The sequence below is a fragment of the Lithobates pipiens genome, unplaced genomic scaffold (genome assembly GCF_037356315.1).
Source record: "Lithobates pipiens isolate NorthernLeopardFrog02 unplaced genomic scaffold, aLitPip1_a1.2 Scaffold_13, whole genome shotgun sequence".
Taxonomy (NCBI): Eukaryota; Metazoa; Chordata; class Amphibia; order Anura; family Ranidae; genus Lithobates; species Lithobates pipiens.
In genome coordinates, this window is record NW_027507718.1 from 31,115,531 (window position 1) to 31,140,341 (window position 24,811).

The following is a 24,811-nucleotide window of genomic DNA, read 5'->3' on the forward strand; positions in this document are numbered from 1 at the left end:
TTCATGGGGAGAGGGTTCATTGAAACTTTCAAAACCCTAACTCAGCATTAAACCCCAGTGAAGTCTATCTTGAAATCTTTATACTAAGTTCTGGCCATTTTCAAGGCTAATCAGTAAGGTATTGTCAAAAAGGACATGCGGAAGTGTACACTGCCTTGGGGGACTTTTTAACAAAGCAAAACTTCTATTTACAAATATTGTACAGCACGGGGCGTGTCCTTTTAATTTGACTTGGAGTCCAACAGGAAAAATAACACTAATCCTTTATAATTAAAATTTGGTAGATGCATTTAAGCTGTATGTGGTTTTATAAAACAGTACAATTTTCATAGACAGCATCAGCAACAGCCTATTCTAGAATCCCATATTTTGGATATGTAAGTGATTTCTAAAAGTATAATTAAAGCCAAAACATTTTTCCATTTTGGGTAAAGTAGGGAATGATGAAATCCCCTGTCTGTTTTTTTTCCATCTATGTCTCATTAGGGAGATTTTGAGTTCAATATATGAGAGAGACGAGTCAGGTTTTATCTTGATTTATAAACAGCAGTGCATTTTTTTTAAAGAAAATAGTAACAAATAATGTGCAGTGGCTGGACAGCATGTAAGCAGCATGTTTAAACCAGAATGAAAGAGTACCACAAGTTACCTGCAGAGCTAATCTGTTACTTAAGGTTCTGCAAACATGCAAATCTGATCTGTTACCGTTATTTCTATAAACATGTGACCTGTTCTTACCTTGTTGTGGCTCAGAACTGTAAGCTACAAGCATCCCCACATTTCACCTACTGATTAATATACAGTAGCTATTGTTGGACCAACATCCATAGCCTGAACAATAGGAGGTTAGACTTTTATCTACAAGCATTTAAAAATCATCTTTAATAAAATAGGTCTATATATGAAGGTGAGCAGAATAGGCACAATGAACAGGCAGTGTTTACTGCAAAGACATCGTTGGAGTGTTTATATGATTTATTTTCAAAGATGGTGATTGCACTTTTTCACATACTTTGGGTTGGATTTTTGGTACATTTATTATTATTTTGTAGTTTTTGTGCTTTTTGTGGGAGGTCCTCTTGATATCTGTTTTATAAGCGCCACACTATATTTTTTCTTTTGTCTTTATTCTTTCAAGTGGCACAGCCTCTTTAAAAGATATTATCTAACTGGTTCCTAAATTAGAATTTCTATTTAGAGCTTGTAAATTATCATTGCAATTAAATGAGTCAGTTTGCAAAGTGAGTTGAACATACTTACTTTGTAACATGATTTTTAATTTACAAAGTTATTATTCACATATTTTAGTAAAAAAGCTGTAGCTGTATTCCGAATGCCCAATAATGTGCAAGGAAAATATAATAATACAAAAGAACAGGATCTTTACTTGTGTATGATTGGATAATTTGAATGAACACAGATTTACCTTATTTACTAAGTTATGTCAGAATTCTTCCTGTAAAATTAGTACAATTTATGCAACGTTAGTATTCTATACTCCTTCAGTAAATAATTCCCAATTCTGTGTAGAAGGTGATAAGTATTCTTTAAATGCTCAGCAACTAATAGACCTAGTATTCATTTTAGGCTCAAAGGGTCGTGATTACAGGAATAGTCAATTTCTTGGTAATTATTTGAGTACATAAGTTACTGGTAGATTCCCAATATAAAATATATTTTCAGGATGAACTCTTTACAAAGTAAATCATTTGTTGTTTTAACTGCCTTCATTGGAGTAGATTATTTCAGTTTCCTTATAAAAAAAAAGGGGGGTCGAGGTACAATTTTTACACACATTAACAACATAATAACAGTTCCAAAACCATAGCATAGCAATGGTCAAGTGATTGCTACCTGATATTGACCTCTTCACAGATTCACTACAGCAAGATAAATGTTTGGTTGATGTTGCAAATATAAATGTTTCATTTTCCAGATCAGAAATGTACTGGTAGAATGAGTTTTCTTTTCCTTTTCTGTTTATGTAAATGTGACAGAGCCCCAGAAATATAACAGAATATGTTAGAATTTACTGATGCTCTAGACTGTGAGTACCTTGTACATTTCCCTAGGGGTATATCATTATAATAATCTCTGATTCATACATATTGAGGAATTCTAATTTTAATCATAAAAGCCAGAGCAGACTTGTTGTTGATTGCTGTGCAGAGAAATTATACATGAAGCCAATAAAATTGATGTGCATAAAACTGATATAACCTACATACATCAGAAAAATATCTGTTCAAATAGCGTTTCTCTTTATATATAAAATAGATATAATGTTCCTCATTATACAGTATAAATTACTTAGAATGTGAGCATAAAATTAAAGAAAATGTCAGACCAAAATGATCATGAGATTATTGATTTGAATGAACCAATAAAGCAGCCTTTTCAAGTACAAGTTAACAGGAACATGTACTTGTATTTGCTTTGTCCTTACGCTGTGTAAACTTAGAGAAGAACTCCAGATGTTCCTCCCCAAAACATCAGATACATTGTGCATGTAAATGAATCACATCCACACTGTAAGTTTGTGTGTAACTTACCTCCTTTAGCAGTATACAGCCGATTTCTGTCTCTGTGGTGTTACTCCTCCTCTTAGCTGAATTTCAGAGTTCTTTCCTTTTCCAGTCCTAATACTACATGTCCCGTGATCCTTAGAGCCTCAGGACGGTCTATGGGATTCACTTGTACCAGTTCTGAGAGCTGATGTGGGTGGGTCCTAGGGTTACTTTGGGTGTTTCTGGACCTTCTTGTAGGTGGTAAAAGATGTATATGTGTCATACCTCCTCCTGTGTTATTCCTGTCCAAAGAATAATGGCTTACTGCAAGACTACAGAAGAAGGGCTATCAGAGGTTATTATGAAGGTGTTTCCTTCATATGTAAATGAATCGCTTCACAGAGAGCAGGGCTCTGGGAGGGTGTGAACCGAGGAGTGGGACTCTTCCTGTTGACACTGGTTGGCATATTTAACTGGGATTTAATTCTAATTGTGATCCATTCCATCCTGACCAGCAGCAGCACAGCTAGCTTTCAGAACAGGCTGTGTATGAAGGTGTTTCCTTCTTGAATAATACTGCGATCTGTGAGGTGGGACTAGGGAGGTTTGGGCTCTCCTCTCTCCTGTAGGTGTGACTGGACAAGATTGAATGCTAATTAGGATGTATTCAATCCCACTCACCATTAGAGCTGTGATGAAAGTTACCTCATTTGCAGAATCTGCAACACTACAGAGGGGAGTGTTACAGACTCTAGCTGCTGCAAAAGGGGCTGTAGAATGATCAGAGTATATCAGCAGGATATACAGAGTGTTACATGATACAAAGATACAACTAAACCCAGAATATCAGGGGATCTGCAGACAACTGAGCAACATGGTACACAGGTATGATCTATGCTGGGATTGATCATTCCATTCAGTTCTAGTAAAAAAAGTTGGAATTCAGCTTTAAACATACATATAGAGAATGATTTGCTAAATCAGTTGAAAATATTTCTCCTGAACTAACTAAAATAATGACGTGAATGGCTTCAGTGCTTCTGCTGCAAATTTTGAGGATGAATTTTTCCACAGTGCATATAGCTATAGAGGTCAATGTGGGCATGCTAACCTCTTTACATGAAAGTCTAGTATATCCCAACTATCTTTGCAATACTGCTGGTCTGCATTGTACTATAACGACTTATGTCAGAAGTGTTATGGTCCCAGGTATGAGTTCACTTTGATCCCATCTGTGGGTTTTCTGGTATCTCATCCATTTATTTTGGAATCTTACAATGTATTTTAGTCCACATATAGTGCACCTAGGACTTATGCTACCCATACATTTGAGATGGTAGATACTTGATCTGCCTGGTTTTGCATGATTAGACAACAGTCTCATATCTCTGGGATCTCCTACCTGCACATCTGCCCACCCTGATCCCCTAATATCTACAGGCAATATCTACAGACAACCTTATGTGGCTGGTTTAGGGAAATTTATGGCTGCATGTGTTGTAGCATTACTATATATCAGGGATATGCAATTAGCAGACCTCCAGCTGTTGCAGAACTACAAGTCCCATGAGGCATAGCAAGACTCTGGCGGCCACAAGCATTATACTAAGAGGCCGAGGCATGATGGGACTTGTAGTTTTACAACAGCTGGAGGTTCACTAATTGCATATTTTTGCTATATATATTCAATCCATATACTTTTTTTTCTATTGTGGTACAAGCTATGCGTGACAATTAGATTAGATGTTTCTACTGAACAAGCAATAAAGGCTGCATTCCATGCCAGTGGCTGATAATCGAGTCTATATTTTGTTCTCCATGTTTTAAAGCTGAAGTTTAGCTAACAATTATTCTAATCCTACAGCTTTAGTGGCCTAACTTACCTGTAATGAAGCTTTGGGTCTCCATGCTAAATTCAATAGAAAATGACCCCCAACAGGGTCTAGCTCCCTCTTTCCTCTTCCTCGCTTAAGAAAAGTTTTTTCATTGTCTTCACTGAATACATCCTCTTAATGGGGGACATGATAAATGACACATTTTTCCCACAGTTAGGAAATCTATGTGGGACACACTTCATTACAGGTAAGTTAGATCACTAAAGCTGCAGGGCTAAAAAATATTCTTAGTTAAGCTTTATCATTAAGTTACCTACCACCTAATTTGTCAATATTCCATGATCTATATGTATAAAATTACTCTTGTGGTCCATTGATATTTGTAATTTATGATGTGCACTAAAAATCCATTGGTATGATAACTGAATTTATATCTGAAGAAAGACATAGGGGTTGGTTTACTAAAACTGGAGAGTGCAAAATCTTGTGTAGCTCTGCATAGAAATGGATAAACTTCTAGGTTTTTTTGGTCAAAGCTTAATTTAAAAAACTGAAGTTAGAAGCTGATTGGCTACCTTGTACAGCTGTACCAAATGTTACAGTCTCTGGTTTTAGTAAATCAACCCAATAGTTTTTCCTCTATTGTACCAGCTTGACCAATCCAGAGGTTCATATCAGATGCAGAACACATCAATGTTTTATAAACAGCCAGACAATTATTAGATAAGTTGGGTCAAACAGCCATATAATGTATACGCAACTTTAGTCAGTGTAATCCATAAAATGTTTTTCTATTGTTCATGTAAACTATATAACAGTAGAGTAAATCAGCACACGGGCTATTACTACATGAAAATTAAGCTTGGTACACGCAGCAATTTTTTTTTCAAATCTCACAGATTCCTGCATCCACACAAGCAATGTGGATGCAGGGATCTCCCCCACTGCCCTGTTGTGCTTTGACAATGGGGACTCCTCCACTATTAGAAAGCACTAATCAGCATTGCAACCATAGTCTGCAGCTGCTGATTGAATCCTGTTTTTCCAGCAGGGTCATTTGACAGAAGCTAGTATAAAGATTGGCTTCTGTTGAATAAAGAGGGCTACACACAGATCGAAATTTGTCTGGGTTTTGCTGAACCAGCTAAATTTCGATACAGTGTACCCAGCTTTACTTTTTCAAAGTGGGTTACTTCATCATCAACAGTTGGATTTCTTTTCAAACTTGCAATTTTTTAGGTGAATGTTAAAGGGGTTGTAAAAGTAATTTTTTTCTTTTTTTTAAATAACAAACATGTCATACTTACCTCCACTGTGATCAGCTTGTTTTGCACAGAGTGGCCCCCGATCTTCCTGTTCTGGGGTCCCATGACGGCTCTCTCCGGAAGCTCTCTCCCGAGGGGGTTACCTTGTGGGTGTGCTCCCATCTCATACACTCTGCGTCCACAGATACAGAGTGTATGCCTCGGTCCTGCCCCCCCCCCCGGTGGCCACGTCATTGGATTTGATTGACAGCAGCGGGAGCCAATGGCTGTGCTGCTATCAATGTAGCCAATCAACGCCGAGACTCCGTGGAGAGGAGGATGCCGGGGATGAGCTGAGCAGGTAAACGGGCTTAGGTAAGTAAAAAGGGAGGGCAGGGGGGGGAGGGCAGGGGGGCCCATCCTTGCCAGGTGTTTTTTCACCTTATTGCATAGGATGCATTAAGGTGAAAAGACACAAACCTTTACAACCTCTTTAAGGCCCCTTTCACACAAGCAGACATACATGCATTCCTATGGGATAGCGGGTGTCTGCTATTATTTTCAAGTGCTTTCATTGTATGTATCAAGATGTTTGTCACATTTTTCTGTTTAATATAACTAAGAAAAATTCCTACAATTACACAAATACAATCTACAGTATAATGAAACAATGAAATAGGAGTCAAGAAGTAGATGTTTGGCTAAGTGTTCTCCTGATGACAACATACTGTCATCTTGTTGTAAATAAAGCCAATGCTTATGAAGCACATATGTGTTATCATTGTCTATTTTCATAAATATAGCCCAAATAGCTCATTAGCAGTGATTAAATGGCAATGGGACTCTAACCCTGAACGTCAAATTTCTTTACCAATAACATATCAAAATGTTTTATTTTACCACATAGTAACACCAGAGCATTGTACATTTGTGAATCATTTGGTGGTTGTGACTAGGGATGAGCCAGACACCTCCCCCCCCCCCCGGTTTGGTTCGGTTCGCACCAGAATATGCGAACAGGCAAAAAATTTGTACAAACACGCGTACACCATTAACCCCCCTGACGGTATTCCCGAGTCTGGCTCGGGGTGGAATTTTCATACCAAAAGCGGTATCCCCGAGCCAGACTCGGGACTGCATCGCTGGATCCAGGAGGAGGTTTACTTACCTTCTCCCTCGGATCCAGCGTTGTCTCCCCGCTGTACGAGCGAGCCGTGTCTCGCTCGATTCATCACATCGCCGATCTCCGTGCCCTGCAAGCGTTGCGACGCACGGGGACGGAGATCGGCGCCAAATTCAAAAAGTGAAACAAACAGTAAACATACAGTATAATGTAATTTTACAGATTACATTGCTGTATGTAAATATTTCACATCCCCTTTGTCCCTAGTGGTCTGCCCAGTGTCCTGCATGCAGTTTTATATAATAAAAACTGTTCTTTATGCCTGGAAACTGGAGATTGTCCATAGCAACCAAAACTGTCACTTTACATCAAAAATTATTTTAGACCAGCTAGAAAACAGCGATAATAAATTGGAATCACTCGCAGAATTGAGCGATAGCGATTTGTGGGGAGATCCGTCATCAAATACTGAAAAGTAATGACAGTGACAATTCTGCAACTGAGCAAATTTCAGTGTTTTTGATTTGATTACATTATTGAATCATTTTTATTATTGTTATATTATTATTTGGTACAATTATTTATAATTATTTATTATATTATAATTTATGATTTCATTTTTCAAACTTTATTATACCCGGGATGTCTGCTAGACTCTGGTTTGGACAGATTTAAGAGAGTTATTCCTAAGAATTGCAGGACTACAATATAAAACGCCAAATTTTCATGCAAAATAATGGTACCGCTTTTAGCACCTAAAATCCGAAATAATCGTACCGCCAGGGAGGTTAAAGTTTATGGGACACGAACATGGAAAATCAAAAGTGTTCTTTTTAAAGGCTTATATGTAAGTTATTGCCATAAAAACGTGTATGGAGACCTGGGTCCCGCAATGCAATATCCATATGCCAGATCAGTGCAAAAAAAGTTTTAAAGACAGTAGTTTTTTCAGGAGCTGTGATTTTAATAATGCTTAAAGTAAAGCGATAAAAATGAAATAATCCCTTAACCCCCATAGAGGAGAATGGAGAGCTGACAGGGCGGTCCCTGCACAGTGTGCAGGGACCGCCCTGTTATCCGCCGGCTCAGCGAGGACAACGGAGCAATCCCCGCTGAGCGAGCGGATCACCATGGGGCGGATCATTACTGACCCGTCCCGTGTGAAAGGGGCCTAACAATTCTTGTTGCAATGAAGTATAGCCCTACTTTCATTTTAATGATAGGCTTATTAGTTTCTATGCAGAGCTGCACTCTCCAGTTTTAGTAAACCAACCCCTATGTCTCTCTCAGTGCTGTGTGTCGTGCGTGTCTTGTGTGCATTAACATGCTCATATCTCTTCTGCTTTTATTCATTCTTTTTTGTGAAGAGTGAAACATCTTTGGAATAGTTCTTCATGTAATTCATGTTTATGTTCCCACTCAAATATTGGTTTGCCAGAACTGCTGCTGACTATGTACGAAATTATTTAGCAGATGTTTGACTGGTCAGGTCTTTCAGTACATGGTGTTTCTATAACCTATTTGCTTCTTTGTTAATTTATTTTCAAATTTTACTGTATTTCAGAGACATGGGCCATCAAATACATTGTACCATTTGGTCAGGGATGTCAAGAAGGTAAGAATTAGCTCATGATCAAGGTAATATTTGTATCTGTTTATAGATTCTAGAAACTCTCTGTTTTGCATGAGCTTTTCTGATGTGATTTATGTTTCTATGTATCTATTTTGTTTGACACCTCAGTTCAAAACACTCATCTCAATCAACATTATTTTCAAGTGCTTTCATTGTATGTATCAAGATGTTTGTCACATTTTTCTGTTTAATATAACTAAGAAAAATTCCTACAATTACACAAATACAATCTACAGTATAATGAAACAATGAAATAGGAGTCAAGAATGAGATGTTTGGCTAAGTGTTCTCCTGATGACAACATACTGTCATCTTGTTGTAAATAAAGGCAATGCTTATGAAGCACATATGTGTTATCATTGTCTGTTTTCATAAATATAGCCCAAATAGCTCATTAGCAGTGATTAAATGGCAATGGGACCCTAACCCTGAACGTCAAATTTCTTTACCAATAACATATCAAAATGTTTTATTTTACCACATAGTAACACCAGAGCATTGTACATTTGTGAATCATTTGGTGGTTGTGACTAGGGATGAGCCGAACACCTCCCCCCCGGTTCGGTTCGGTTCGGTTCGCACCAGAATATGCGAACAGGCAAAAAATTTGTACGAACACGCGTACACCATTAAAGTCTATGGGACACGAACATGGAAAACCAAAAGTGTTCTTTTTAAGGGCTTATATGTAAGTTATTGCCATAAAAACGTGTATGGAGACCTGGGTCCCGCAATGCAATATCCATATGCCAGATCAGAGCTAAAAAAGACAGTAGTTTTTTCAGGAGCTGTGATTTTAATAATGCTTAAAGTAAAGCGATAAAAATGAAATAATCCTTTAACCACTTGACCATTGGGCACTTTTTTTGCGCTATAAATCAAAATAGACTGATCATTCGGTAAAAAATAAAAAATAAATTCTTTGTTTCTGTTAAAGTTTATTGCAGAGTATTGGCGAGTATTGGCTGAGTATTGGCGAGTATTGACAGAGTATTGGCAGAGTATTGGCAGAGTATTGGCAGAGTATTGCAGAGTATTTCAGAGTATTGGCAGAGTATTGCACAGTATTGCACAGTGTTGCAGAGTATTGCACAGTATTGCACAGTATTGTGGAGTATTGCACAGTGTTGCAGTGTATTGGCAGAGAATTGCACATTGTTGCAGAGTACTGCAGAGGCAGAGTACTGCAGAGTATTGTCACTGTGCAGCTCTGTGGGCACTACACATCCAGCCCACAGCGCTGTTGCAATCTCTCCCCCTCTCCCCTCGCACTGTACCAATCGGTACAGAGAGGGGATGGAGGAACCGGTGTCACGTCATGGAGCGATCACATGGTAAGTGACAGTTTACCGTGATTCATGATGCAGCGGGTCTTCTGGACCCAGCGGTCATGGATAATTCCAGGAGAGCACCCCAGGGGGCACGGAAGAGCAAGATTCTGGGAGGACGTCCATGGACACCCTCCCAGAATAAGCCGACCGCGCTGTAGCCGTCTTTCAGCTATGGCCCTGTCGGCATGTGGTTAAATATCCATACCAGGCCCTTCAGGTCTAGTATGGATTTTAAGGGGAACCCTGTGTCAAAATAAAAAATCAATGCCAGACCCTTTTCCAAGCATGCAACCTGGCAGACCGCAGGAAAAGGGGGAATGATAGCGTGCACCCCCTCCTAAACTGTACCAGGCCACTTGCCCTCAACATGGGGAGTCCCTCCAAAACACCTTGTCTCCACAACCCTTGCCTGGTGGTTGTTTGGGTCTGTGGGCAGGGGGCTTATGGAAATCTGGAAGCCCCTTTAACAAGGGGACCCCCGACCCTGCCCCCCATGTGAATGGGCATCAGGTACATTTTACCCCTACACATTCACCAAAAAAGTGTCAAAATAGTAAAAATTACAGTAGACAATTTGGGACAAATCCTTTATTAAAAAAAAAAATAATTAAAAATGTCCCGCGTTGTAAATCCATTATCCATCACACTGCCCAACGAACCGAAAAAAAAAATGCGTCTTCATGGGAGGCTCCTGCCAACTGAAGCCTCTTTGCAATGACAGCTGTTATATAGCTGAGGGCGGGGCCACCCAGTGACGTAAACGGGTGACCCCGCTCCCTCTGATGCCCTTGACGTCAGAGGAACGTTACGGTGACGTAAACGGATGACCTTGCCTTCCTCTGACATAACGTGGCATCAGAGGCAGTGGGGTCAACCGTTTATGTCACTGGGTGGCCCTGCCCTCAGCTATATAACAGCTGTCATCATGAAGAGGCTTCAGTCAGAAGGAGCCTCCCATAGTGGCAGAGTTTTTTCAGTTTTTTTTCTCTGGTCCTCAGACGCTGTGATCTAGGATGAATGGACATCACGGGCAAGGGTTGTGGGGATGAGGCCCTCTTCCCCATCAACATGAGGACAAGGTGTTTTGGTGGACCCCAATGTATCCTCCCATGTTGAGGACATGTGGCCTGGTAAGGTTCAGGAGGGGGGCACTCTCTCATCCCCCTATTTTCCTGCGGCCTGAAATGGATTTTGTGGGACTCCTACACCATTTTAAAAAAAATGTGCGCAGGGTTCCTCTTAATATCCATAACAGACCTGAAGGGCCTGGTATGGATTTTGAGGGGACCCCCACGCATTTTTTTTACATTTTGGTGCAGGGTTCCCCTTAATATTCATACCAGTCCCAAAGGGCCTGGTAATGGACAGGGGGGAACCCATGCCATTTTTTTCAATGATTTTTATCTATATTTCTGGGATCCGACAATTCATTACAGCCGCAAGCAGTATTACATGACATTTAGAAATTTTGCTGTGGTATTGTTCTAAACACGGGGAAAATGCACTACTTTACAGGCATACTAAGGAAACCCCCTTAGGCAAGATATTTAACCACTTCCCACCCGGCCAATGCACATATACGGCCGGGTGGGAGCCGTCTACTACTGATAGGACGTTCAGGAACGTCCATCAGAAGTAGCGGGATTGCGCGCGCGTGCCCGCGCAGCGGCGCGATCCCGATGCGCCCGTGTCACCCGGACACGGCGCATCTCAGACCGGCAGGAGGGCTCTGTGATTGGCCCTCCTGATCACATGACGGCCGTGTCCAATCACGGCCGTCATGTGATGTAAACAAACAGCCGGTTGCTAGGCAATCGGCTCCTCCTCTCCTCACACAGAAGTCATCGCTGAGGAGAGGAGAGCAGATCGCTGCAGCCGGCTGATGATCAGTGAGTATGAGCTGTGTTTTACAGCTTTTTACTCACTGATCACCAGTCTAGTGTACACACAAATCACCACACAGTAAACACACCACACAGTATAAACACAATGTCCCCACACATGTCCCCAAAACATACATGTCCCCAAATAATAAAAACACATGTCCCTAATAATAAAAACATGTCCCCCACATATGTCCCACTAAAATCCCATGTCCCAATGATTATCTGCACACATATGTACGTGATCACCTGCACACATATGTACATGATCATTTGCGTACATATGTCCGTGATCACACAAACCAATTATTATACACTTAACGGATTTTTTTTTACCAAAAACATGTAGCAGAATACATTTTGGCTTAAATTTATGACAAAATTAGATTTTATTGGATTTCTTTTAAAATAGAAAAAAGAAAATATTGTTTTTTTTTTCCAAATTTCCGCTTTTTTGCGCTTATATCGCAAAAAATAAAAAACGGAGTCATGAATAAATACCACCAAAATAAAGCTCTATTTGCGCGAACAAAATGATAAAAATTTCATTTGGGTACAGTGTAGCATGACCGCGCAATTGTCACTGAAAGCGCTAGAGCGCTGAAAGCTGAAAATTGGGCTAGGAAGGAAGGGGGCGAAAGTGCCCTCTATTGAAGTGGTTAAAGAAATATTAAATTTTTATTGTTTCACTTCAAGCATTATTAAAATCACTGCTCCTAAAAAAGGACCACTTTTAAAATGTTTTTTGCATTGACACATGTCCCCTGGGGCAGGACCCAGCTCCCCAAACACTTTTTATGACAATAACTTGCATATAAGCCTTTAAAATGAGCACTTTTGGTTTTTCATGTTAGTGTCCCATAGACTTTAATGGTGTTCCGTAGCTTTCGGATCTTCGGTCTGGTTCGGCAAACAGGTGAACAACCAATGTTTGAGTCGAACATTGGGCTCATCCCTAGTTGTGATTACATAGTCACAAAACCATAATAATTTAGGCCAATAAGGACTTGTTCATAACAGTGTATAAAATTTTCAAACATCATCATGAAATATTAAAACTAAGAGCCATTTCCAGTACATTTGACATCTTATGTAAATGTGACGCAGAAAATTGCTATTAGGTCAAGCTCACAATAAGAATGATTTTATATTCCACTGAGCTGTACTAGGAATCCCCAAGGCAAATTTTATTTCTTTAATGGCCTACTCAGCTTGGTAACCTTATGATTTCAGCTTAGTATAGCATATAATGGATAGTGATGGCCATTAGGATAATAACAGCAATGGTGTTAAATAAGCTAATGTCAAAATATGGACATTTTCTTATTTTTTTCTACCTTGATAATATTCTCGATACATATCATTGTGTGTTGTTCTCACATATGCACCATCAAAAATATTTGTAGAATTTTAGTTTTAATGACTATAGATGCTTTTTGCAAGCACATCTTGTTAGTAAGTTAAGATAAACTGGAAAGATTTGGGAGACTTACAAGATTTTTTGCCATAGAATTTAATATAATATAATAAATGTGTATTTTGTAATGTATAATACACAATATCTTTACAATGCCGATTAAGAAATTAGTGGTATTCAATATTCGGGCATTAACTGACTGAAATGCATTGTTTTTTTACAAAATCAGCCAGTGTATAAAAAACTGTAATGTTCACAAATCACATACTGATGAATACAAACTATATATTGTTTGTTAAGTGTTAATGTTAATACTGATAGCAATGGGTAATTTATAAAGCAGGAAAAGTATGGATTCAAATTTCATAAGTTTTTTGAAAATACGTTTTGCCTAGGGTTGCACATCCACTTTCACATTTTGGGTTTTGTCTGCTGCATGAATATTACAGGCTTAAATTAATAAATGAAAGCTGAGTTATTGCTTTCTAGTAGCTTACAGGAAACTATTAGTTAATAATGTTTTTTGGTTTTAAAGAGTAAAGCCTAATGGACATGGGCTGAATGTCAGGCAACATCAGCCAGTTCAACAAAAAAGGGTCGACATTCGGCCCGTGTGTATGGCAACTGGTTCGACAGAAGCCAGCCATTCAGCCGACTTCTGTCGGACATGCATGCTAGAAAACTAGAGGCCAACCAGCTTCCGATTAGCACTCTCAGCCAATGGCTAAGAGTGCTGACTGGAGTGTTCTGGTGAGGGGGCTGTCCCCCTGTCAGAACACAGGCGCTCAGCAGGGGAGATTGCTGTACTAACATTGGATCATTAGTACAGCGGCTCCAACTGGAGCTGTCATTTTTTTTCTTGTTCAACCCAGTCTGAAATCTCCATCATCCAAAAGTCCAAAGCCACAGAAATATAACAAAGCATGGGGTTGATTTTCAGAAATTATCATTTCAATGGTTCCCACCAACAGGTATTTTAAATTAGTTTTTCTGGAAAACAAGTATGTAGCTCAAAACTCCAAAAGCTAGCAGGAATGTCTTCCTGTTATATATACTATTATTAGAGGAGAAATCATAGAATACCATAGTACAATTCTGATTAATTTTTTTTTATCTTAATAAAATAGGCTTTTTTTTTAACTTGTGACCATTTGCTGACTATTTTGCTTCTCTATAAATCAAAATGATATTTTAGGTAATTGACAGCTTTATGTATCCTTAATAAAAGCCCCCTATATACAGGTATAGGTGGTCAGTGGTAAAATAAAAGGTATCTTTGATTGGTGGTCAGTGGCTGCCTAACATACCTTCCGAATAACAATTTCCCTTAAATGTAAATACGTGCCCATTGTTACTTCATGGCACTTTTATAAAAATATTGCTTTAGTTTGGTGGTCTGTGGTGCCTTATGCCTGAAAATATAGCCCCCTATAATGGCAAACATGCTATTCTGTGCTCATTATATCATATGCCCCTCCTGTAATAGCCTGCTTTAGAGTGGTGATTTTTGCAGCCTCATGCCCCCTAATAATAACTCCCTTTACAACTGGGGGCAGTGGCTGCCCATAATGCATAACATTTACTTTGACTGGATGATTGAACTTGCTTGACCACTTTCTTCTATTCTAGTAGTTCTCTTTTCATGGACTCTGGACTGGCTTAGATTGGATGAAGGCAGGGTGTCTCTAAGCCCTTGTACACACGGTCGGAGATTCCGTCGGAAAGTTTCCTATCGGACCGTTTTGTCGGATATTCCGACTGTGTGTGGTCTGCATCGGACTGTTTCTGTCGGAATATCCGACGGACCAACTTTTCCAACTTGCCGGTAAAATTTTCCGACAAAATGCTCCTATCAGAGATACTCCGATCATGTGTAGCCTACTCCGATGGACAAAGTGCCACGCATGCTCAGATCAAATTCCTAGGCCAAAGCTATTGGCTACTAGCCTGAACGTAGTCCCGTCATAACGAAATAACGTCATCACGTTATGTACAATCGGATTTTCCGACAACTTAGTCTGACCGTGTGTATGCAACATCACTTCTGGACCTCTTCCAGAATTAATCCGTCGGAATTAATCCGTCGGAATTACTCAGACGGATTTGGTTGTCGGAATCTCCGACCGTGTGTACAAGGGCTAAGAGGTTTTGCTCCTTTATTCAGATAGTTGCTTCTGCTTGCATACTTTGAGCACTGTAAGATCCCTGTTGGTTAGAATTATGCTGCCTCCAGCAGGTAGATCAAGGTCCACTCTTCTCTTAGCTGAATCCAGTAATGTAAAACGTTTTATTAAAGGGGAGGTTGTGAGTTAGTGGGTTAATATAATGTTAGGTTACGTTTAAGGGATTTAAGCAGCAGAACCATGTTCAGTGTTAAGAGTAATATTTCATGGTTATGTCAAGGGCTATGCTTATAAGAAAACTACAGGCAAACAGCTAGAAAACACAATGGAAACATACAGTATCTCACAAAAGTGATTACACCCCTCACATTTTTGTAAATATTTTATTATATCTTTTCATGTAACAACACTGAATAAATTACACTCTGCTACCATGTAAATTAGTGAGTGTACAGCTTCTATAACAGTGTAAATTTGCTGTCCCCTCAAAATAACTCAACACACAGCCATTAATGACTAAACCACTCGCAACAAAAGTGAGTACACCCCTACGTGAAAATGCCCAAATTGGGCCCAAAGTGTCAATATTTTGTGTGGCCACTATGATTTTCCAGCACTGCCTTAACCCTCTTGGGCATGGAGTTCACCAGAGCTTCACAGGTTGCCACTGGAGTCCTCTTCCACACCTTCATGACAACGTTACAGAGCTGGTGGATGTTAGAGACCTTGCGCTCCTCCTCCTTCTGTTTGAGGCTGCCCCACAGATGCTCAATAGGGTTTAGGTCTGGAGACGTGCTTGGCCAGTCCATCACCTTTACCCTCAACTTATTTGGAAAGGCAGTGGTCGTCTTGGAGGTGTGTTTGGGGTCGTTATCATGTTGGAACACTGCCCTGCATCCCAGTCTCTGTAGGGATGAGATCCTGATCTGCTTCAGTATGTCACAGTACAGGTTGGCATTCATGGTTCCCTCAATGAACTGTAGCTCCCTAGACTGGCAGCACTAATGCAGCCCCAGACCATGACACTCCCACCACCATGCTTGACTGTAGGCAAGACACACTTGTCTTTGTACTACTCACCTGGTTGCCACCACACACGCTTGACACCATCCAAACCAAATAAGTTTATCTTGGTCTCTTACCGTTTGTTGCACCCGATTGGCGGCACCTCATTCAGCAGTCTCTGTGGAAGGGTTGGAGGCCTCGTGAGCCCCAGGCTCTCTGTGTTGTCCATCGTGTGGAGACCAGGGTTGGAGAGGAGGCTGGTGTCCCAGGATGCCTGGCAGAGCCCGCTGAGTGGTTCCTCAAGCTGTCAGCTCCTGGGGATCTCACTGCCGGCAGTCAGAGTGGGACCGTGATGCTGGTGTAGGCCTCCGCTCGCCAGGTCCCACGGGGGGACAGAGCAAGAGGAGAAGTGGAGGATTGCGGCCATTATAGGGTGGACTGAGATCCGCCGATTGGATCACCTCTCCAGCCGCATTTAGGGCTCCCTCCGTTGCAGGTTGGGCCAGGGCCATGGCCATGTCACCGCTGGAGGCCTTGTGCATGCCCGCTTTGCGCGCTAGGCCTCATGAGGGGACGGAGCTGGAAGATGTGGCTAGCAGCCGTTGTGGGGCAGACCAGAGTCCGCCGACTAGATCCCCACAGAGGCTGCAGTCAGGGCTCCCTCCATCAATGGTAAGGCAGGGAGTGGAATGCTGATGGTCCAGAGGGCGGCTCAGCTGCCAGCGGAACTTGAAGGTATACGTCCGCTCACAGCGCCATCTTGGACACGCCCCCATGCTTGTTATAGTTTACTTTGGAACTTAAGGGGTTTCCCATTTAGTAATGACACAATTATAGTGCATTGGTGTGGTCTGAAAATATAATGGTCATCAATACCGATACCAATGTATTTTTGCCGGAAGGCACTCAAACATTTCTGACATTTTTCATGATTTTCTTTTGCTCTTTACGAGCAAAAGGTGATGTTGATGTGTAAGTAATGCATATTGACATGTTCCTAGCATTTTTCATGGGCTTTCTGGAGCTGTTCAGAGTGTGTGGTCCCTGGTTAACAATGTTGTTAGTGTTTTGTGTCCAGAGGTGCAATCCATGTTGCTTGGCAACATTATAGTCAAAGGAGATTTTTGCATTGTCTGCACTTCTTTTTCTACTAGTTGGTTACTTCAAGCATTTTAAACCTAATTATCAGGGGATCTGACAAAATATCTTTATTTTAAAAACCATGTGATTAATACGTTTACTTAATCAGTACATAAATATTGTTGAATGAGAAGAACTATGGGTATAAGAATCTGTGAACTGACGAAAAACACAATGGTGGTGTCTTCTCACAGATAGTAGAAAACTAATATAAGGAATAAAAAAGTATTGGTGTTACTAAATTGACAACTTGTAGTAGGTGATGTATGCACCATAATAATTATTCCAAGTATATATATATATATATATATATATATATATATATATATATATAGCATTTTGTTGTGCAGTATTGCATAGATCTACTTTGAACAAAAACCTAGGAGTGTGGTGATGGAGGAGGTAAGCAGTAATGACTTAATGACTAGGCCACACTCAGAAATGCCCTAGCGGAGTCCTGGGAGTATTCCAGACAGGCTTCAGGATTTATGTAAATGGCCTAAACCTATATCAAGAACATTATTCAACTTTATGCAGAGCTGCAAACTTTGGTTTTATCTACAGAGGCCCCTTATCTGTATAGGCAGTTTTTGGTAAATCCTTTAACTGGTTGCCGACCAGCCGCCATCATAATACTGAGGAAGGTCAGTATGTTGATGCGAACCATCGTAGCTGTACATCAGCCCTTTATGCGGGGATATCAGGTGCGCACACGCCAGCTGCACTGCGGGGCTGCCGATGCAAGTGGCTAGCAGGCGCAATGACCGCCGGACATGTGTGATCGCCAGCACGAGGGCCAGAACAGGGTCGTGTGTGCGCAAAGACACAAATCCCTGTTCTGTGAGGAGAGGAGAGACAGTTTGTGTGTTCCTACTAGCTAGGAGCAACAATTTGTCATCTCCTCTAGTCAGTCCCATCCCCCTATAGTGAGAACACACACAAGGGAACACAGTTAACCTCTTGATCGTCCCCTAGCGTTAACCCCTTCCCTGCCAGTTAGGCTGCGTACACACGCGGGGACTGTTCGCTCAACTTTGTTCGTCAAACAGTTTCAGCGGACAGTCCGCTCAAAATTAGCATGGACGGACTTGGCCACACACGACGAACGAACAGTCCGCTGAAACCGTGCGCGATGACGTGAACGGCACGCACGACGGGACTAGAAAACGACGTCCTATACACTGCAATGCAACCTTCGGCGTATAAATTCTTTCTGAGCATGCGCGGAACTTTGACGAACAAGCCTACACACGCGGGGACTGTCCGCTCAAACCAAGTTTCAGCGGACAGTTTTTCGGAAATTCCGAAAAACTTTGTTCAGCAGACTGTTCGCTGAAACTGTCCGCTGAAAGCCCACACACGAGCGGACTGTCCGCTGAAACACTGTTCAGCGGACAAAGTAGAGCGAACAGTCCCCGCGTGTGTACGCGGCCTTACATTTACACAGTAATCAGTGCATTTATATAGCACTGATCACTGTATAAATGTCAGTGGTCCCAAAAATGTGTCAAAAGTGTCCGATCTGTCCGTCAAAAATTACTAATCACCGCCATTACTAGATTAAAAAAAAAAATAATAAAAATGCCATAAATCTTTCCCCTATTTTGTAGATGCTATAACTTTTGCTCACACCAATCAATATATGCTTATTGCGATTTTTATTACCAAACATATGTAGAATAATACATATCGACCTAAACTAAGGAAAATAAAAAGGCTTTTTAAAAAAAAAAAAATTGGGGATATTTATTATAGCAAAAAGTACAAAATATTAGGTTTTTTTCAAAACTGTCGGTCTTTTTTTGTTTATAGAGCAAAAAAATAAAAACCACAGAGATGACCAAATACCACCAAAAGAAAGCTTTATTTGTGGGGAAAAAAAGGAAGTAAATTTTGTTTGGATTCAGCATCGCACGACCGCACAGTTGTCAGTTAAAATGACGCAGTGCAGGAATCGCAAAAAATGGCCTGGTCATTGAGCAGCCAAATCTTCCGGGGCTGAAGTGGTTAAGCGAAAAACAAATAAAGTAACAATAAAAAAAGTGTGGTGTCCTCTCTAGACATCAATTTCAGTCCCTTATCAGAGCATGCAGCCTGGTTGGCAAAGGAAAGGGAAGCAGACAACAAGCACCCAGGCCAATGTTCTTAACATTGAGAGGGTACCTCGCCAGGGTCCCCCGCCCTCCATGGAAAAGGACCTTGTCCTGATGTTGACGGGTACAAGGACCTCTTCCCCACATCCCCAGCCTTGTGGAAGTGGAGGTGTGTGGGGGTATTTATTGGACTCAGGAAGCCCCCTTTCAAATGAGAGAGACACCAAATATAAAATCCCTTCTATATGAATGAATAAGTGGTTCTCATTCACAAAAAAAAGTGGCCAACTGTGTCCTTGAAGCCAGATACCATTGGAGCCCACACAAGAGGACATTTTTTTATTTAGCAGCAGCATTAATACTGCCACAAAATGAATTAATTCTAACTGCAGTAGCATCCAGAGGTTCACAAGTCTAGGCATTTGGTTCACCTGTTTGATGAACCATGAACATGTAATGTTTGCTGAAAACCCTGTGTCACAACAAACTCAAAATTCATACGTTTCCCTGTTAGGTAGATATTCCTTTATTACCTGTCTCTGTGACACCTCTCTTCAACTAATGTAGGGACATCTCCATTATGAGGACACATTCAGTAGTAAGCCACAAAACTGCTGACTCCTGTTGATAGAACAAAACAGGAAGAAATGAAAAAACTCTGACAAATACCAATAAACCCTCATCAAAGATGTTAAGCCTTGCCCTACTCTTTTTTTTTTTTTAAAGGGGGGCAAATACCCCCCCCCCTTTTTATAAAAAAAATATATATATTTTTACTGTTTTAACATACAAACATAAGAAAACCACTTCAATAATATTTTTATTATCAGCAATTTCTTCACACCTGTTTAAAAGAAAGATAAAAAGCATGTGGATATAACTTAAAAATTTAAAAAATTCTTAAACTCACCCTCTATATTGGCCTTTATAGTGGAAATAAACTAGTTGATTTTTGTGTTGTTTAACATGTTTAAAATGGTCACATATCTCATAGAATAGTGAGATATGTTCTAGAGGATTAACAGCACAGACTAAAGACAAACTGTACTCAACAAAAGAATAGCTAGTGAGCCCCATCTGGTGGTTTAATCTGCAACTTGCAGACTGAAACAAAACAACAGACTAAGCTTGTATCATTCCCAAATGAACTTGCAAACACATAGAACGTGTTTCTTAAAGGGCCTGAACCATCAAACTTCAGTACAATACAGCATACTGCATGCTAATGGTAATATGTCATGAGTTATTAACATATGGGAGCATAATACTCATCAAAGAAAGTTCTGTTTTAGATTTTAAGCTCATTTTTGTGTGAACGTTGCTTTAGCAGTTTACTTGCCAAGAAATGGAAGAAAGTGAGCTATTATACCGGTCTACAGGTCTTACTATTACACAACAAAACAAAACAGTAGACCTAAAGTATGCAACAGCAAAAACTTTTTTTCTAATTTTCCAGAATTTCCACTGCTATCTGGAGCTCTGTTGGAAAGATTTACCCTCACTTCCAGATTTGCTGGCACTGTTTTACCAGACAGGTAATGAGAGGGAACTATCTAAGAGCAACATAGACATAAATAAAACATTATTTTAGTAGAATACGGGAAGGCTAGAACCCCTGTCACAGTTTATTTCTGTGTACCGTTTTTTTCTCCATCATACTTTCTGGGGAAACTCAGCAAGACAGCAAGTGAGGGCAAATCTCTCTAACGAAGCCTTAGATAGCTAGTAAAAATTCCAATTCTTTCCCACTCTAAAACTAGACAAAAATTGGCTTCACATACATATTACAAAAATATAGAAAGAAAATGTACTGTACATTATTATTATTATTATTATTATTATTATTACAGATTTTCCCAGAAGTCTGTCTAAGATACAGGTCAGATTTCCGGCATAACCTGCAAAGGAAATGTCATTTTTGGTGAGATACTTCCAATAGGAAATTATGTCTAAGGGGATGCAGGCCATGCAGCTTTCCTCATTAGAGCCCTGTAGGTGCAGCTGCTGAATTATAATTATGAAACCACTACCATTAGATTAATTTTCCCACGTCGACACAGACAAAGGTAGGAATCTGCAACAAAGTTTATTAAAATCCTTGCAATGTACATAGATCACCTAAAGGGAAATGTTTTTTCCTCAACAGATATGGAGTTACTCGAATATGGACTTTCAGTAAAACAGTATTTGCATGCAAGTTAAAGTAGAATCCCTGCCTAACACTAATGCCTAGTACACGCTATAAGAAAATAAGATGAAAATAACAGCATTCGGAATGATCAATATTCAAATCCTTAGTACACAGTACAAGATCATGCTAAAAAATTGAACGAATATTCGGCCAATTTTTTTTTATAGTGTGTACTAGGCATAACTGTTTTTAAAAATGTTTAATGGTGAGGATGGAACAGGGTAATTCCCATAACATATCATAGCAAGGGTATTTGAAGGATTCATTTCGGATGCAGAGAACACACACAAAAAAAAGGGGGGGGGGTATAGGGGAGGGGACTGAACGGATGTGTAGAATCTGTCTAAGAAAGGAGAATTGGACTTGGGTGTAAATACAAAAAAGACATTTTTCACAGTGGCCAATGGAATTCTCCAGTTAGAAGCAATATCGGTAATTGTAGTTGGAGGTATAGATCAGGTCACCACAGGATCTCACTGATGAATGGGCCCCCTCAATCTGTTCTCTCCCCTAGGGAGGTGAGGCATTCTGCTTATATAGAAAATCTTAAGAGGGGGGAGGCCCCGAGGAGAGGGAAGGGGAGGTGTAGTGAGGGTATAGATGTCCTTTATCTAGTTAGAGGTTACTCTTGAGGTGTAGTTCAGTGTTGGTAGTGATCAGTTGTGCAATAGTGCCGTCAGCTGCTCCAAGTAAGACTGATAAGTTCTTTCATTTCAGAAATATTTTTCAGGCATGTGAACCATTCCGTGAATGAAGGAGTGTGGGTTGTTCCCAATAGTCAAGAGTGTAGGGCGTAACATGTGTGATCATCGAGTGTACTTCGGTCCAGAAGGTTTGTATGTGGGGGCAGTTCCACCAGATGTGTACCAATGTACCATCGCCTCTGTTAATTCTGTGTAACAGAGTGGGAGTTCAGTACCATCTCGATACAATTTTATATCAATTTTCTTGATTTGTTACATTGACAGACATTGTGTGTGGGTATAGATGTGATTCCAGTCTTTGGGTGAGAGGGCTAAGTCAATGTCTCGCTCCCATGCTGAACAGGCCTTTCCTATAATAGAAGGTCTATTTAGGAAAAGGAGAGCATGAATGGACGAGATGATATGTTGTTGGGGTGTATTTTTGGAACATAGGCTCTCATAAGGAGTAAGGGGTCGAGATTCTTCATTTGAACGATCTAACAAGTGAAGAAAATGGCGAAACCTGCATGTAAGACCATTGAGGTATTGGAGCATTTGATCGCTATGATATAAGGTCTGGCCTTTCTAGCACCTTGTCATTACGGAAGAATTGGTGAGCACAAAATAAATGGTTGGGGGAGTCATTGTTGGACATCCCAGCTGGAAAGTCTGGGTTGAAGGATATAGGTGTCATGGGTACCCCTATTGAGGATAGGCTATATTTCAAGTTAGCCTCTCGAAAACATTCCAACGAAGGGCCAATGAGAGGGTGTTCCTTGAGAGAGGGAGGAAGATGGTATGGTAGTAGCCATGGGATGGATTCCATAGAAAGTCAAGAAAGAATCCTCAAGGGTTACCCAGTCCTTAACTCAGCTGTAGAGATGGCCTTGTGGTTCGCCCCGAGGTCGGTTCGCTGCAAACTTTGCACGTTCGCTATTCGCCGAACCGGCGAACATATGGTGCTATTCGCGGCTGCCATATTCATTTTACATTGTGAAGAACTTTGACCCATGACACATCCATCATTTGGTAAAGGACAGCCAATTGAGACATACAGCACATGAACATACCCCCTACCTTATAAATAGACCTGATCTGGCTGCCATTTGACATTCTGTCTTTTGTCAGTGTAGGGAGAGGTTGCTGTGTGGAGCAGGGACAGACTGTAGTGACACTTATAATGTACACTTATAATATACTTTCAAATATAGAAAGCATATTATAGTGGATTTGTATTGTGCAACATTGTGACTGCTGAGCGGTTCTGCAGCTGTCTTTTGTCAGTGTAGGGAGAGGTTGCTGTGTGGAGCAGGGACAGACTGTAGTGACACAAATCGCTAACTAATAGGTTCACAAAAGTAATTTTAAGGCCTGACATAGGTGTACTATTTGGTGTGCAGTATATAGGGGTGCAATACACTTATAATATACTTTCAAATATAGAAAGCATATTATAGTGGATTTGTATTGTGCAGCATTGTGACTGCTGACTGAGCGGTTCTGCAGCTGTCTTTTGTCAGTGCAGGAAGAGGTTGCTGTGTGGAGCAGGGACAGACTGTAGTGACACAAATCGCTAACTAATAGGTCCACAAAAGTCCTGTTAAGTGTATTATTGTTTGGCATGCAGTATATAGGGGTGTAATACACTTATAATATACTTTCAAATATAGAAAGCACATTATAGTGGATTTGTATTGTGCAGCATTGTGACTGCTGACTGAGCGGTTCAGCGGTGATACTACAACTACAAAGAGTGACAAACGCAATTAGAAAAAAGTATTATAACTGGTGTGATAGACCAGTGGCCCCCCAAAATGACAGATTGAAGCTGGGTGTTAGAACATGGGCAGGGAAGGTATATAACTTGTACTGCCCACTGGGTGAACCTTCTGACGGCCGTCAAGCATGTAACCCGTGGCACCCATGTAGATTTGGTTTTACCGCCATGGATTGCATGCAGGCCTGCCTCTTCTTCTCTTCCTCCTACTCCACCCCCCCTCTCTTCCTCGGCTGACTCCTCCTTTTCCGCTGCTACCGTCTCTTCTGCTGCACCGCCCAAGATCCCCAGAACCTATTCGACATGCCAGGTGAGATGTTGCCATGCTGTGCTGCGTCTGTTGTGCCTGGAAGCCAAGAGCCACACTGGCCCTGCACTCCTTTCAGCTTTGCGTTCACGGGCAGATCAGTGGCTAACACCACTCAATTTGACAGTTGGTAAAGTGGTGTGCGACAACTGTGCCAATCTGAGCGCGTTGAAACAGGGCAAAATTACACACGTGCCATGCATGGCACACATCTTGAACTTGGTCGTGCAGCGATTTGTTGTCAAATACCCTGGGGTCCAGGACGTCTTGCGGCAGACAAAGGAAAATCTCAGCCAATTTCAGAAGATCTTACACGGCCATGGCTCGCCTTGCTGACATTCAGCGGTGACACAATCTGCCTGTCAGACGTCTTATTTGTGACTGCCCGACGTAATGGAACTCAACCTTGTATATGCTTGATAGGCTGCTCCAGCAGAAACGTGCAGGTAATGACTACCTGTACGAGCTCTGCTGCAGGACAGGTTCTGAGAGCTTGTTTTTTTCACCACACCAGTGGCT

At 40.8% G+C, this 24,811-nt stretch overlaps 1 protein-coding gene across 2 annotated transcripts in view; it reads left to right on the forward strand.

The window, feature by feature from the left end:
* The window catches only part of TRPM3 (transient receptor potential cation channel subfamily M member 3), a 264,979-nt gene that overhangs the window by 90,975 nt on the left and 149,193 nt on the right, over positions 1 to 24,811 (forward strand). For both annotated transcript variants that reach the window (XM_077474953.1, XM_077474954.1), the window contains exon 10: positions 8,274 to 8,324. In XM_077474953.1, the coding sequence (XP_077331079.1) occupies positions 8,274 to 8,324 (51 nt within the window). The remainder of the gene's footprint in view (positions 1 to 8,273; positions 8,325 to 24,811) is intronic.